The sequence below is a fragment of the Mandrillus leucophaeus genome, unplaced genomic scaffold (genome assembly GCF_000951045.1).
Source record: "Mandrillus leucophaeus isolate KB7577 unplaced genomic scaffold, Mleu.le_1.0 Scaffold430, whole genome shotgun sequence".
Taxonomy (NCBI): Eukaryota; Metazoa; Chordata; class Mammalia; order Primates; family Cercopithecidae; genus Mandrillus; species Mandrillus leucophaeus.
Window position 1 is genome coordinate 991,162 of NW_012104588.1, and position 15,730 is coordinate 1,006,891.

At 43.5% G+C, this 15,730-nt stretch overlaps 1 protein-coding gene across 1 annotated transcript in view; it reads right to left on the reverse strand.

The window, feature by feature from the left end:
- The window catches only part of MYO10 (myosin X), a 362,468-nt gene that overhangs the window by 292,696 nt on the left and 54,042 nt on the right, over positions 1–15,730 (reverse strand). The window contains exon 2 of the mRNA XM_011993607.1: positions 4,636–4,734. Within this exon, the coding sequence (XP_011848997.1) occupies positions 4,636–4,734 (99 nt within the window). The remainder of the gene's footprint in view (positions 1–4,635; positions 4,735–15,730) is intronic.

Genomic DNA, 15,730 nt, shown 5'->3' on the forward strand with positions numbered 1-15,730 from the left:
TTTCAGCATTAACCCAAAAGTCCACAGTCCAAAGTCTCATCTGAGACAAGGCAAGTCCCTTCTGCCTATAAGCTTGAATATTCAAAAGCAAGCTAGTTACTTCCTATATACAATGCGAGTACAGGTATTGGGTAAACACAGCCATTCCAAATAGGAGAAATTGGTCAAAACAAAGAGGTCACAGGGCCCATGCAAGTCTGAAATCCAGTGAGGCAGTCAAATTTTAAAGCTCCAAAATTATCTCCTTTGATTCCAAGCCTCATATCCAGGTCACAATGATGCAAGAAGTGGGTTCCCATGGTCTTGGGCAGCTCCACCCCTGTGGCTTTGCAGGGTACTGCCTCTCTCCCAACTGCTTTCACGGACTGGTGCTGTCTGCAGCTTTTCCAGGTGCACAGTACAAGCTGTCAGTGGATCCACCATTCTGCAGTCTGGAGGATGGTGGCCTTCTTCTCACAGCTCCACTAGGCGGTACCCCCAGTGGCGACTCTGTGTGGGGGCTCCGACCCACATCTCCCTTCCACATTGCCCTAGCAAAGGTTCTCCATAAGGGCCCCGCCCCTGCAGCAAACTTCTGCCTGGGCATTCAAGCATTTCCACACATCTTCTGAAACCTAGGCAGAGGTTCCCAAACCTCAATTCTGTGGACCTGCAGACTCAACAACACGTGGAAGCTGCCAAGGCTTAGGGATTCCACCCTCTGAAGCCACAACCTGAGTTGTACAACATTGGCCCCTTTCAGACACAGCTGGAGCGTGGAGCAGCTGGGAGACAGGACACCACGTCTCTAGGCTACACACAGCACAGGGACCTGGGCCCAGCCCATGAAACCGTTTTTTCCTCCTAGGACTCTGGGACTGTGATGGAGGGGCTGCTGTGAAGGTCTCTGACATGGCCTAGAGACATTTTCCCCATGGTCTTAGGGATTAACATTAGGCTCCTTGCTACTTACGCAAATTTCTGAGCCAGCTTGAAATTCTCCCCAGAAAATGGGATTTTTGGCCAGGCGCAGTGGCTCACGCCTGTAATCCCAGCATTTATGGAGGCCAAGGCAGGTGGATCACGAGGTCAGGAGATCGAGACCATCCTGGCTAACACGTGAAACTTTGTCTCTACTAAAAAAACAAAAAACAACCGGGCATGGTGGCAGGCGCCTGTAGTCCCAGCTACTTGGGAGGCTGAGGCAGGAGAATGGCGTGAACCTGGGAGGCGGAGCTTGCAGTGAGCCAAGATCATGCCACTGCACTCCAGCCTGGGCGACAAAGCGAGACTCCATCTCAAAAAAAAGAAAAAAGAAAAAAGAAAAAGAAAACCCCAAAATGCTAGGATTACAGGTGTGAGCCACCGCACCCAGCCTAAAGGGGTTTTCTTTTCTATCACATAGTCAGGCTGCAAATTTGCCAAACTGTTATGCTCTGCTTCCCTTATAAAACCGAATGCCTTTAATAGCCCCCAAGTCAACCCTTGAATGCTTTGCTGCTTAGAAATTTCTTCCACCAGATACCCTAAATCATCTCTCTGAAGTTTAAAGTTTCAGAAATCTCTAGGGCAGGGGCAAAAAATGCCAACAGTCTCTTTGCTAAAACATAACAAGAGTCACCTTTGCTCCAGTTCCCAACAAGCTCCTCATCTCCATCTGAGACCACCTCAGCCTGGATTTCATTGTCCATATTATTATCAGTATTTCTGTCAATGCCATTTAACAGGTCTTGAGGAAGTTCAAAACTTTCCCACATTTTTCTGTCTTCTTCTGAGCCCTCCAAATTGTTCCAACCTCTGCTTGTTACCCAGTTCCAAAGTTGCTTCCACGTTTTCAGGTATCTTTCCAGCAAGGCTCCACGCTTGGTACGAATTTACTGTATTAGTCCATGTTCACAACTGGGAAGAAAATGACGTTTAGTTGGACTTATAGTTCCACATGGCTCAGGAGGTGTCAGAATCATGGCAGGAGGCAAAAGGCACTTCTTACATGGAGGCGGCAAATGAGGAAGAAGCAAAAGCGGAAACCCCTGATAAACCCATTAGATCTCATGAGATTTACTTGCTATCACAAGAATAGCATGGGAAAGACTAGCCCCCATGATTCAATTACCTCCCCCTGGGTCCTTCCCACAACATATGGGATTTCTGGGAGATACAATTCAAGTTGAGATTTGGGTGGGGACACAGTCAAACCTTATCAGGTGCCATGAAAAACCTATTTTACAACACTTTCAGGAACACAGTTTTGTTAAATGAATGATACTGTTTAGATATTGTTTTCCCTTTTCACATCATCTTGAGAAGCATGTACAGGTCCTGAAAGAAACCAAATTCTCATCTGGGGAAAGTGAGATGGGAAGACAGGCAGAGTGACAGAAAAATGTGGCCAGTCCTATCCTACAGGGAAACTTAAAACATTTAATCAGTGCCTGACCCTAAAGTTGAGCAAAATTCACTTATTTACTCCTTAGACTACAGATCATACTATACTACCTGAGACTCTAATGGAGAAGGAACTAGACTGCGTGTTGGTGAAGTGTCCACACTGTCAGTGACCTTAGACATGCTGCCTCTTTGTTCCCCCTTTCTCCCCATACCCCTAAATCTACATCCACAAAGCACAGATATATCTATATACTGAAAATCCATTCAAGACTCTCAAAAGAAAAAGAAATGAAGGAGTTACAAACACAGTGTTACTACAGCTTATCAAATCAAGAATTAAGAACGGTTCCACCAAGTAGACTGCCCCTGCTAAGAAGTTTTGATAACCAAGTAGCCCGTCTGTCTCAAATTATGGAAACTGGCCCTGAAGCTTTTATTCTCAATACAACAACTTGCAAACTCAATTCATAAACTATGTGGTTTTGGCCAGGGATAGTGGCTTACGCCTGTAATCCCAGCACTTTGGGAGGCCTAGGTGGGCAGATCACTCGAGGTCAGGAGTTCGAGACCAGCCTAGCCAACATGATGAAACCCCATCTCCACTAAAAATACAAAAATTAGTCGGGTGTGGTGGTGGGCGCCTGGAATCTCAGCTCCTCAGGAGGCTGAGGCAGGAGACTCACTTGAACCCTGGGGGCGAAGGTTGCAGTGAGCCAAGATGGTACCACTGCACTCCAGGCTGGGCAACAGAGCAAGACTACATCTCAGAAAATAAAAAAATAAATAAAAATAAAAATATAAGCTCTATGTTTCAGATCCTTGCATTTGACTATCTTTTATTTCCTTAAGTCTTAAATTTTAATACGCACCTCTGAGGTGCAGGCCAATTTATAACATTAGTTTCCCTAGTAAAATGGAGATGCCAGGTTTCTCTTACAATCATCGAAATATAATCAAGCAAACCAGTTTCTGGATTCACATATTTAATTTGAGTGATATGGCTTTTCATTCATTTTACGCTAAAGAAACAAAATCAGGAATACTGGCGCTCCTATAAACAAGAAACTTCTTCAGTTGCTTAACAAGGTGGATAAATAGGCTCAGCTTCAGTGATTTAGTCAGTCTTGTTCTTACAGTGATCAGTACAACATTACCCTAAATTCTCAGTGGGATCCTAGTATTTTCAACATTCTATTTGTGATTAACTGAATGGTTTGTTTTCTCAGACGGAGTCTCGCTCTGTCACCCAGGCCTGAGTGCAGTGGCGCAATCTCAGCTCACTGCAACCTCCACCTCGCAGGTCGAAGCAATTCTTCCACCTCAGCCTACCAATTAGCTGGGATTACAGGCGCCTGCCACCACAGCCGGCTAATGTTTGTATTTTTAGTAGAGACGGGGTTTCACCATGTTGGCCAGGCTGGTCTTGAACTCATGACCTCAAGTGATCCATCTGACTCGGCCTCCCAAAGTGCTGGGATTACAGGCGTGAGCCACTGTACCCAGCCTGAACTGAATGTTTGTATTCTCCCTCAAAATTAATATGTTGAAATCCTCATCTCCCATGAAATGGTGTTAGGGTCTTTGGCAGGTGACTAGGTCATGAAGATGCAGCCTTCATGAATAGGATTAGCACCCTTATAAAAGAGGGCCAAGAGAACTCCCCCTTCTATGATGTGAGGCCCAGCAGGAAGCTGGCTGGCTGTGAACCAGTGAGCAGAGACCTCACAAGACACAGAACTGCTAGCATCTTGACGGCCTTGGACTTCCCAGGCTCCAAAACTGTGACACATGGATATTTGCTCTTCATGAATCACTCAGTCTGTGGTACTCTGTCAGGGCAGCCCAAACTGACTAACACACTATGGAAGTTTAAGAATTTTAAGAGCAAGTAACAAGTTAATCAGTCGGCAAATATCAATATACTTGAACTTTTCCTCAAAGTACTTGCATCCTATACTTCTGATTGCTGAAAAAGATGAAAGAACGCAGAAAAGATACCCAGGAGGGAAACCAGGCCAGTGCCATGTCCTTCTGTCCCCACACTGGTTGGAATATTTGCTGTGTTCCATTTGACAGAACTGTATTGTATCTATCACACACACACACACACGGTGTACATTCTACATTCCCACTGGGATTCTGAATTATCACTTAGGAAAACAATGTAAAGCGTGTGTATGTGTAGCGGGGCCAAGCACACATGCCCTGGGCAAGAATAGCTACAGAGCAGACCACTGATGTTGGGAAGCTGCAGGGACTTGCTCTCACCTGACCATAGTCTGTCCGGAAGACGACGACGCCTTCTGCACAGGAATTTACAGTACTTGGAAAATGCTGGCCATTTTCTCTCAGCCAGACCCGTGTTCCCTGTAAACAAAACAAAACAAGACTGAACTGAGTTTGGATTGCATTTTGTGGCGAAACTCTACTGTTCAAATTACCATAACTCCTATATTCCTTTAAAAAAAATCTTTTTGAAAAGTAAACGTCTTTCTCAAGCAAAGAACACATCTTCAGGAAGTATCATCCACAGGCTTTACTATCCACAAGTGTGACTAAGAGTCCCACCAGACAGAGAAGGCGAAGAGGGACTAAGAAAATAGCAGCTAGCCCCTGTGTTCTCACCATGCAACTGATTTACGTGGATTACTTCATTTGAGATGATGAGGCAGACACTATGATCATTCTCATCTTACAGAGGGAGAACCAGAGGCCTAGAGGTAAAGAAACTTGCCCAGCATCACAAAGACTGAGTGAGTATTTGACAGGCAGTTGGGCTCCAGAAACCAAAAGTTTAACTAGGTCACAACAAGCATTCACCCTCTTTGAGAACTCTTCAGAAACTAATGGCTCCCATCCTCTTAGGTCAAAGTCTGGTACACCTGCGCACCTGGAGGACATTAGACCACTCCCTTGACCCCTACTTATACCAAAATCCATGTGCAAACTGGACTCTCCAAAAGAGGAACTAAAGTTTCTAATATGTATCAGAACTCAGTCCACCAGCACAAATGTTGTTAGGATTACATGAGACACCTAATGAACTTCAAAGTTCAGGACTGTATCTTAAAAGACGGCAACTTCCAGATCCTACTTTTTAAATCTTGGGCACATTTTTTGGCATTGATCTCATTTCCACTTATTTATTTCCCCACTGGACAAATGAAATATCACATTGAGCTTTTTTAAGGCTCAATTTCATCGTCCTTTGATTTCATCACATGAAACCGTTTTTCAAACACAAGTGATAAAGTTTGGAGGAATTAGTGGGTGTTCTCCGGTCATTCAAAGAATTACGTTCATGAATACTACTCAGCCATAAAAAGGAATGAAATAATGACATTCGGCCGGGCGCGGTGGCTCAAGCCCGTAATCCCAGCACTTTGGGAGGCCGAGGCGGGCGGATCACGAGGTCAGGAGATCGAGACCATCATGGCTAACACAGTGAAACCCCATCTCTACTAAAAAATACAAAAAACTAGCCGGGCGAGGGGGCAGGCGCCTGTAGCCCCAGCTACTCCGGAGGCTGAGGCAGGAGAATGGCGTGAACCCGGGAGGCGGAGCTTGCAGGGAGCTGAGATCCGGCCACGGCACTCCAGCCTGGGATACAGAGCGAGACTCCGTCTCAAAAAAAAAAAAAAAAGAAATAATGACATTCACAACAACGTGGATGGAGCTGGAGACCGTTATTCTAGTGAAGTCACTCAGGAATGGAAAACCAATCATCATATGTTCTCGCTTATAAGTGGGAGCTAAGCTATGAGGATGCAAAGTCATAAGAATGACACGATGGACTCTGGGGACTCAGGGAGAAGGGTGGGAGGGCGGAGAAGGATAAAAGACGACACAACAGGTACAGTGGACACTGTTCAGGTGATGGGTGCACCAAAATCTCAGAAATCACCACTGAATAACATATTCATGTAACTAAACACCATCTGTTCCCCCAAAACCACTGAAATTTTAAAAAAAGAAAAAAAAAGAAAGAATTACCTTTATGATGTATACCCATATGATGGAATGCAACACTGAGCTTCAGTATCTCATTAAACTTTCTCTACTCTGCTCAAAAATTTCATTTCCAACAAAAATGACACCAAGCACATTCTATGAATCAATGTATTCACGTGCAAATAGAACAAAATTATCACTTGACATAACACTTTATTTTTTTCTCCCTCCCTCCCTTCCTAAAATAGCACTTTAATTGAACAACTCCTTTTCTCGAATTTTCTACATTTCATTTATTTCTGTTTTGTTAAATCTTTGAAATATACTGGTTATGGTATGTTCCACTTCCAGTTGAAGGAGCTAGTACTGCTCTTTTAACATAGAATTGGCAGGGGATAAATGACACACCAGTAAACTCAACATTTTATGTTACTTTAAATGGTGCCAATCAATAGCAAACGTAGTCACCTCCAGTAACAGAGTGTCCCCGCTATATCAGGGTCATGTACTATCAGGGTCATGTACTAAGGAGCCTCAGTGACATTACATTGAATATTAACCTTCCGTAAAATAGGAATCCTTTCAATTCCAAGAGGTAAGTGCAGCTTGGAGCTTAAGACTTTGCCCAGTGCCACACAGCTAGTGACCAAGGCAGGTCCCTCCAAATTCCTAATCCCATGCTCTTCCCACACATCACACTGACTCTACTTGTCTCCTGAAAATAATGCATAAATAAATCAAATGCATTCATTAATCAGCAATTAAAATCTAACAATACAGAGTTGCCTTAAATGGCCTGTTATCACAGATAACTATTTGTTTTCATCTTCCTAGAAAGGAACATTTAAGAACACAAAATCTGACGTAAAGGTTACTCCATTCCCTCAGTGCCCATGATGACACTGTTTAAAATCCACAAGCCGGAGGACGGACGTGGTGGCTCACGTAATCCCAGCACTTTGGAAGGCTGAGATGGGTGGATCACTTGAGGTCAGGAGTTTGAGACCAACCTGGCCAACATGGTAAAACCCCGTGTCTACCAAAAAAGTACAAAAATTAGCCAGACATGGTGGCGCATGCCTGTAATCCCAACTTCTCAGGAGGCTGAGGCAGGAGAATTGCTTGAAACCAGGAGGCAGAGGTTACACTGACTTGAGATTGTGCCACTACGTTCCACCCTGGGCGCCAGAGTAAACTCTATCTCAAAAAAATAGAAAATAAATAAATAAAATCCACAAACCAGGACCTAAAACGTTAACTGTTACTCAGAAGCCATAGTTAAGTCACTCTTGAGTTTGATGAATGAATTTCGGGTGGGCCAGCTAGAATCCCCAGACGTAGGTTCTACAAGCATTTCTAAAATCACGGTGGCTGGAGATCCCAATATTGAAATGGAACAAACTCCTTTCCCCATTGACCAACTCACACAGTCCCCCTGAGAGTTCTGTGACTCTCCTAGTATCCCCTATTGCGACCTTATCTGTAAGAGACCCTCCTCATATGCACTCATTTCCCTGGTACATACTAAGGAGGTTTTAAGTTGTTCACTCCATTCACAGTTCTTTAAAGATGCGCCAAAGAGGAGTTTAAATCCTCTGCTATAAAGATGGCAGATAGCCTCAAAAATGAATATTAAGTGCTTCTATATAAATCCTGAGACCTGCCTATTTAAAGAACACACAGCACCAACAGGGGTCAGTACCCATTTGCACACAAGTCCCTCACGTCCCCCTACTCTTGCTTCAGGCTGAGACACTGATAACACACATGAAGAATGAGACTTCACAACTGCCTGTCAGTCCTGATTTCTTTATTAGCAAACAGCTGCTTTCCAAGAGAACACGGACTTCAGGCATCTGCCAAGAGGCTGGTCTCTCAAATATCCCTCCGTACCCAAACTGCATTACTTACAACATTCTAGAAAAAGATTCCAAATGCCTGATGACTTTTTTCAGCCTCTCTTTAATTCACATGTCAGGGACTGCAATATTTGAAAGCTTTTAAATATACGCCTCCCAACACACACGCACGCCCACGCTCGCAGCAATGAAAATGTTCAAAGTTATATAAGGCAAGAACTTTTACTCATTAGGTTAAAATCAGGAAATAAAAACTCCCAGCGTAGCTCCATCCCAGAACCCCTAGTCCAAACCTTTCTGTGTGTTGTGACCATCACTGGCACTGTTTTCGTTAAAAAGGATTTCACACACCTGTTTCCTAATTAAAACTGTCTATTTAGTAAGAATGAAATTGAGATTGTGCAACAGTATCAAATGAATATAAATGGTCAGCAGGATTAATATGTATCTTTTGGCTTCCACAGGCCACCCAGAAGGCATTTTTTCACTAAAGCGTGCAGTTTGACTTAGTGTCTCACTGTGGCTCTCTTTACCCTTTCGTTTTAAAGTACTACAAAGCCCTTTGTTGACACAGTGCTTTATGATCAAACACACAGTTCAGCTCCTGTAGTCCAAAGGTCTTTTCCAACAGGTGTGAAGAACTGCTGATAAGCAACTTTTACAAAATCCAGCCCAGATTTCAAATCCACAGCCCATTGGCCAGTTTTCCTAGGTCTATCACAAACAGCTGTCTTCCACACATGGGAAGCAAAATGCATTCAAAACACCCCCTTTGTTCTTTGAAAAAGTATTAACTGGCAATTTTCATAGAATCGGAATTGCAAAGTTAAACCGCTGAAATAGGTATTTTGTACATAGATTGTTCCTGGTGCTTTCTCTGAGACCCCAATCTTTCTACTTCTGCTCTGTTAGAACACATGTGCCCAGGTCCAAAAGAGGCCACCCACAAGCACTTGAAAACGAAGTCACAGGCAGACATTTGAAGTGTCCAGACCATCTAAGTTGGAGCGGGAAAGAAAAATTTGCCCACCATATGCAAACTATTACATTCAGTCATTGCTAAATAAGGCTGATAATTTAATACACAATATAGGCAACCTCACATAAGGAAAAGGCTCACAATTTGATTAAAAATTGCCTTTATTAGCAGGTGGAACAAGTTTGAACATAACATACACATTTTATTAAAAATTGGAGAAGTTTGCGTGTTAATCTCTGAGACAAATATGTGAGTGTTAACATAATGGCTGAACATTTTTCTGTACATAATCACCAGAAACGTTTTTGCAATATAAAGCATTTGCGCATAAATTCCTATCCCCCTGTGAACTTTAAAGCAATCCTGTAAGACAGAGAGGCAATACCATCCCTTTCGTCAAACGTAAGGTTCACAGAGGCTCCATTTTCTACTGCCAACAATGATTTCCTGGATATAATAAAAGGGGCCGACTTTACCAAATGTTGGTGAGGGTGTAGAGAAACTGAGAATATAAAATGGTCCATCTGCTTTGGAAAATGGTTTGGCAATTTCTTAAAAAGCTAAACGTAATCTTACCATGTATGTCCCAACAATATAACTCCTAGATAGTTGTCTACTCAAAAAAAAAATATTTTTAAGTCTTGTGTGTAAATATTCATAGCAGCAATATTCTTCCTAGCCAAATACTGGAAACAACTCAAAGGTCTAGTAACTGGTATAGAGATACACAGAACAAATCCATACAATGGGATTCTTGAGTTATTTTTTAAAAAAAAAAAGGAATCACTGATACATTCACCAATAAATATGGACCACAGACATCATGGTAAGTGAAAGAGGACAGATACAAAAGGCTACATATTGTGGGGTTCTGTTTATATGAAGTTTCTGGAAAAGGCAAATCCATAGACACAGACAATAGATGAATGGTTATCCAAAGCTGGGTGCAGGAGGGACAGTGACTGAGTGAAAAAGGTAGAAATCTGTCCAAAAACTGCCCTATGGCAATGGCTGCACAACTGTATACATGTGCTGAAATCCATTCTACTGGGCACCTATAATGGGTGAATTTCTCTCTGTGGAATTATAAATCAATAATTTTGAATCACTTTTATATTTATTTATTTATTTATTTATTTATTTATTTATTTTTGAGATGGAATTTCGCTCTGTCACTGCAAGCTCCGCCTCCCGGGTTCACGCCATTCTCCTGCCTCAGCCTCCCGAGTAGCTGGGACTACAGGCGCCCACCACCACGCCCGGCTAATTTTTTGTATTTTTAGTAGAGACGGGGTTTCACCGTGTTAGCCAGGATGGTCTCGATCTCCTGACCTAAGCCTCCCAAAGTGCTTACAGCTATGATTACAGGTGTGAGCCACCGCACCTGGCCATCATTTTTAAAAAATTGTTTTCCCAGTCTATATATTTCTCAAATGCACATGAACATTCCTAACCATTCCATAGTAGGAAAACCCAATCACATTTCTGTAACTGAGCAACACAGGGGTTGAGAAACATCAAAACAACAACAACCCCATAATGATGAAATTTAAAGGCCACGTTGAATTCATTAAGTCCCTGTTCTCCATTAGCACAGACTAGAGGGGCTAGAGGACCACAGAGGAGACTTGCCCAAGCTAGTCTAAGGATGAGGTTGTGGTAGATTGTACCATGGTGTCATTGTGGACAATTATCCCCTCCCTGGAAGAAAATCACAAAACCCTGGCCAACTGCCTCCTGCTTGGTGATACCTCCCCAGCCTGACCCATTCATCACCTGTTATCTACGACTCCATCCCACTCCAATAGCAAAGTGAAGCTGCTGCACAAGGCCTAAATATTGACACACAAAGTTGCTGGCCTCTGTTTTAAGATAAAGACGATTGTACCACCATCACCAATTTTAACCTCCTGTTGCCCTTTTGAAAACTATTACATTTCTTTTCTGATTTTAAAAATGATTTTCTTTCCTGAACTCTGAAAAAAATAAAGTTAGAGAAACAACCCTAAAAAGAGATGATGATGGACTTTAAATACCATTCTGTACGGCATGTTCTAATTACAGGTTCACGAAAAAGAGAACATTCTTTAGCCAAACATACAACTTAGTCTCAGCCCCGGAACAGGGCACTGTGCCGACTCATCTCCCACAGCTGTTTCTCTCGCCTATGTTAAGTACCTCAGTTCAGGACTCTCTGGCCACCTACATGACAAACTCAAAATTTGCTCCTGAAATGTGATCTGCTTTTTCCGTTTTAAAGATGCAGAGGGCCAGCACAGTGCCTCATGCCTGTCATCCCAGCACTTTGGGAGACCGAGGCAGGCGGACTGCCTGAGCCCAAAAGTTTGAGACCAGCCTGGGCATCCTGGAGAGAACCTGTCACTTATTTTTAAAATGCAAAAAATAAGCCAGGCATGGTGGTGCATGCCTGTGGTCTCAGCCACTTGAGAGGCTGAGGTGGGAGGATCACCTGAGGCTGGGAAGTAAAGAGTACTGTGAGCCATGATTGCACCACCTCACTCCAGCCTGGGAGACAGAGTGAGACTCTCTCTCCAAAAACAAAAAAATTAAAATAAAATAAAATAAAAAGACACAGAGGTCAAATAACTTTGTAATGCATCAGATAAATTAATATGACTATTGAAATCTGCGGTAAATTCAACAGCCAAAAGAAAGTTTTCCTCTGTTTGCCTGCAATGACTCAGTGAAGAAGTCACCCGGCTTAGGAGATCTCTAACACAGGGCCAAGGGAGCGGGGATATTTGTTCTTGATGAACTGCAGAAATGGGTTGTGAGCACCAAGGACTTAAGCAGTACTTTTTCACTTGTTTTACAGTCTTTCTTTTTTTTTTCTTCTGTTGAAAGTAGGAGTTATCTTTCCAACTGATCAGATGCTTTTTTTCCCCTGATTCTTATGACTCAAAGACACATCAAAGGACACGTGGCTTTTATGACACAAAGTTGTAATACAAGTTTCTCCACCTCGGTGCTATTGACATTGTGGACGAGATGATTCTTTGTTGGGGACTGCAGGTTCATTCTAGTTGAGACTCACTATTCTAGAGTAATAGTGTTCTAGAGCCATGGTCAAATTGAAGGCATTTACAAAACCATTCATTGTCTGTGACCTAGTTAATTGAAAGCAGACTCTGTTGTCTAAATCCCATGAATTTCAAAAATCCCAAGAATGGAGGTCAGTTCAGATAAAGTATACCTGGGGCGGAACTAATTTCTGGTATCATTAAAACTGGGTACACACAGAATAGAGAAAGTAGTCCCTGCAGCCTAATTCAAACAGTTTGACAAACGTAAGGAAAAGAGGAGCAGAGGCCGATAGGTGGGCAGTGGTGCTAGAAGAACACTCTTCTTTTCCTCCTCTCTGTCCACTGTGTGTGTGTGTGTGTGTGTGTGTTTTTTTTTTTAAGGGAGAGCCGACTTTTAATGCAGATTATTGGAACCACGCAGACACAGCCTGTCCACTGTGCTCTTTAACCTCAGACGCTATCTCAACTTCCAAATGCTTGCAAACCCCAGTGCAAAGCTTGTCAGAAAACTTAGCCACATGCAGATGAGAATGAGAGAGGAGCAAAGCAAGGTGCTCATCGGCCAAGCACGGTGGCTCATGCCTATAATTCCTGCACTTTGGGAGGCCAAGGCGGGTGGATCACCTGAGGTCAGAAGTTCGAGACCAGGCTGGCCAACATGATGAAACTCCATCTCTACTAAAAATACAAAAAATTAGCTGGACGTGGTTGTGGGCACCTGTAAATCACAGCTACTCAGGAGGCTGGGCAGGAGAATCACTGGAACCCAGAAGGCAGAGGTTGCAGTGAGCTGAGATCACACCACTGCACTCCAGCCTAGGAAACAGGGCAAGACTCTGTCTCAAAAAAAAAAGGGGGGGGGGCATGGCAGCATCATCACAGGTATAAAATCAGTATGACAAACGCAGCGCTAACACAAGCCGCAAAGACGAGGGAGCACTGTGAGCTGGGGCACAACCCTAAGATTCAGAAATGAAGGGGAAGGTGAAATTTAAGACTTCTCCCCTGCAGAGACAGCCACCCTCAGCAGGGGACCTGAAGTGATAGCAGCCAGTCTCCAAAGCATCCCTGGACACCCAGGAATCCCCCACAGCAGTGGGTGGCCTTTACAGGTCCATGCTATAGAGTAGTCAAACAGAGTAGGGCACCCACGACAGCTAAGTGAGTCCCTCTGACTCATTTCCTTGTCTTGAGACTACAGGGTTTCAAATCCGAGGCTGGCAATCATTTCTGAAGAACTGCATCCAATTCCACAGAGGAAAGCTTCCGTTCAGCCATGGCCACGTAGGCTCTGAAAGGAACACAGGCGGTTTTTAGGCTCAGGAGTTGAAGGTGATGGCAAGTCAAAGTTCCACCCTGAGCGACTACAGAGGAAGGAAAAGTAATGAAGTGAGTCTCAAGAGAGAAACCTGGCGAGCACACAGTTGATAATGCTGGAAATGTGTGGTTGAGAGTTCCGAGTTTGTAATATTTGTCTTTGGGCTGGAGAAGAATGATAGATGTTTGTTCTCTATATAGACAACCCCAACAACAACTGGCCCGTCCATCAGAGCTGATCCCATCATTAAATCCCAGGGGAAAATGTGTTCCTGACATTGTGCTTCAGAATTCAGACATAATTTCTTCTCAAAGATGCTGCCAGAAGTGTTGGGTAACTCCCTAGACTGGCCTATTGCTGAAATACTCTACACTTTTTGAAGGAATGTATTTCAGCTATTTATAGCTTTCATCATTGTCATCATTTCTCAAGCTTGCCTGTGGGCTAAAGGATCATTTGTAACACGACTGTGGCCGGGCATGGTGGCTCACGACTGTGATCCCAGCACTCTGGGAGGCCAAAGAGGGCAGATCACTTGAGGTCAGGAGTTCAACACCAACCTGGTGAAACCCCGCCTCTACTAAAAATACCAAAATCACCCGGACGTGGTGGCACAGGCCTGTAATCTCAGCTACTTGGGAGTCTGAAGCATGAGAATCGCTTGAACCAGGGAGGCAGAGGTTGCAGTGAGCCAAGATCGTGTCGCTGCACTCCAGCATAGGTGACAGAGCGAGACTCCGTCTCCAAAAAAAAAAAAAAAAAAGAAAAACAAAACAACACTATTGCCACTGAAGACCATAGTGTTCCAAATACTAATAAACACACCTAAAAAAACACAGTAGGGTTGTAAACTGAGGCCTACCCGTGCTCATTACCGTAAAGTTCACAGAGCAATTTGTCCCATGTTTCTAGTCCTTCCCAGCTCTCTAGTGCACCGGATGGGAAGGATCGAATAGCACCCACATTCCTTCCCCTTATCCTGCCCACAATATCAAACTCTGTAACCACTAGGAACAGCAGCTTTCATCCAGAGGGTAACATGAAAAGTTTACGATAGTAAGAGTGGAAAGGCAGGAAAAGAAGAAAAGAAAGTGGTAAAAGGTATCACCAACAATACACTCACCTTTGGTCAATGTTTCACAGGAAAAGATATAAAGATTCACTGCCATCCCACACTCCCAATCAAAATCAAAACCAAAATGAACTACGCTAAATGGCAGGATGCCCCAATTATGAATGTGTGATTCTGTAAAGAGTTTATTCCCACAGTTATGGATTCCAACTTGCCACCTGATTGAGTCCTGAGTTTTATTATTATTTTTAGATGGAGTCTAGCTGTGCTGCCCAGGCTGGAGTACAGTGGCGTGATCTCAGCTCACTGCAATCTCTGCCTACTGGGTTCAAGTGATTCTCCTACCTCAGCCTCCCAAGTAGCTGGGGCTACAGCTATGCACCACCACACTCGGCTAATTTTTGTATTTTTAGTAGAGACTGGGTTTCACCATATTGGCCAGGCTGGTATCGAACACCTGACCTCAGGTGATCCACCTGCCTCAGCCTCCCAAAGTGCTGAGATTACAGACGTGAGCCACCATGTCTGGCCTCAGTCCTGAGTTTTATCATCTGATTTCCCCCACCTTCCTCACAATTCCTTAAAACACCTTTTCAGTTAATCTTTTAAACTACAGTGACTAGTAGTAGTCCCAGAAACAATTTAACACTAAAAGAAATGAGACATCTCCAAATTGCTGAGAGTACCTCAAACATTGTAGGAATGTGATGATACAATGAACAAAAGTCAAACTATTCTATCTATTAGTTAACCATCATTATGAAGCCAACACATATGTTTATTAGAAAGTGGACTTAAAGAATCAGCCAACATGCCTAAAAGAATTCATCCATCTATAAACTGTTACACCCACCTACCCATTCTTCCATCCCGCCATACTTCCACAAGTCCATCCTTCTACCAAATATCTCCTAACACCCCCTCCCCAATCATATAGCAGGCACTAGGAAAGAGTGGACGGCTTGTAAAATAGTTCTAGCTCTAGGCTGGGCGCAGTGACTCACACCTGTAATGTCAACACTTTGGGAGTCCAGGGTGGGAGGATTACTTGAGCCTTGGAGTTCAAGACCACCCTGGGCAAGATGGTGAGACCTCGTCTCTATAAAATTTTTTTAAATTAAAAAATTATTCGGCCGGGCG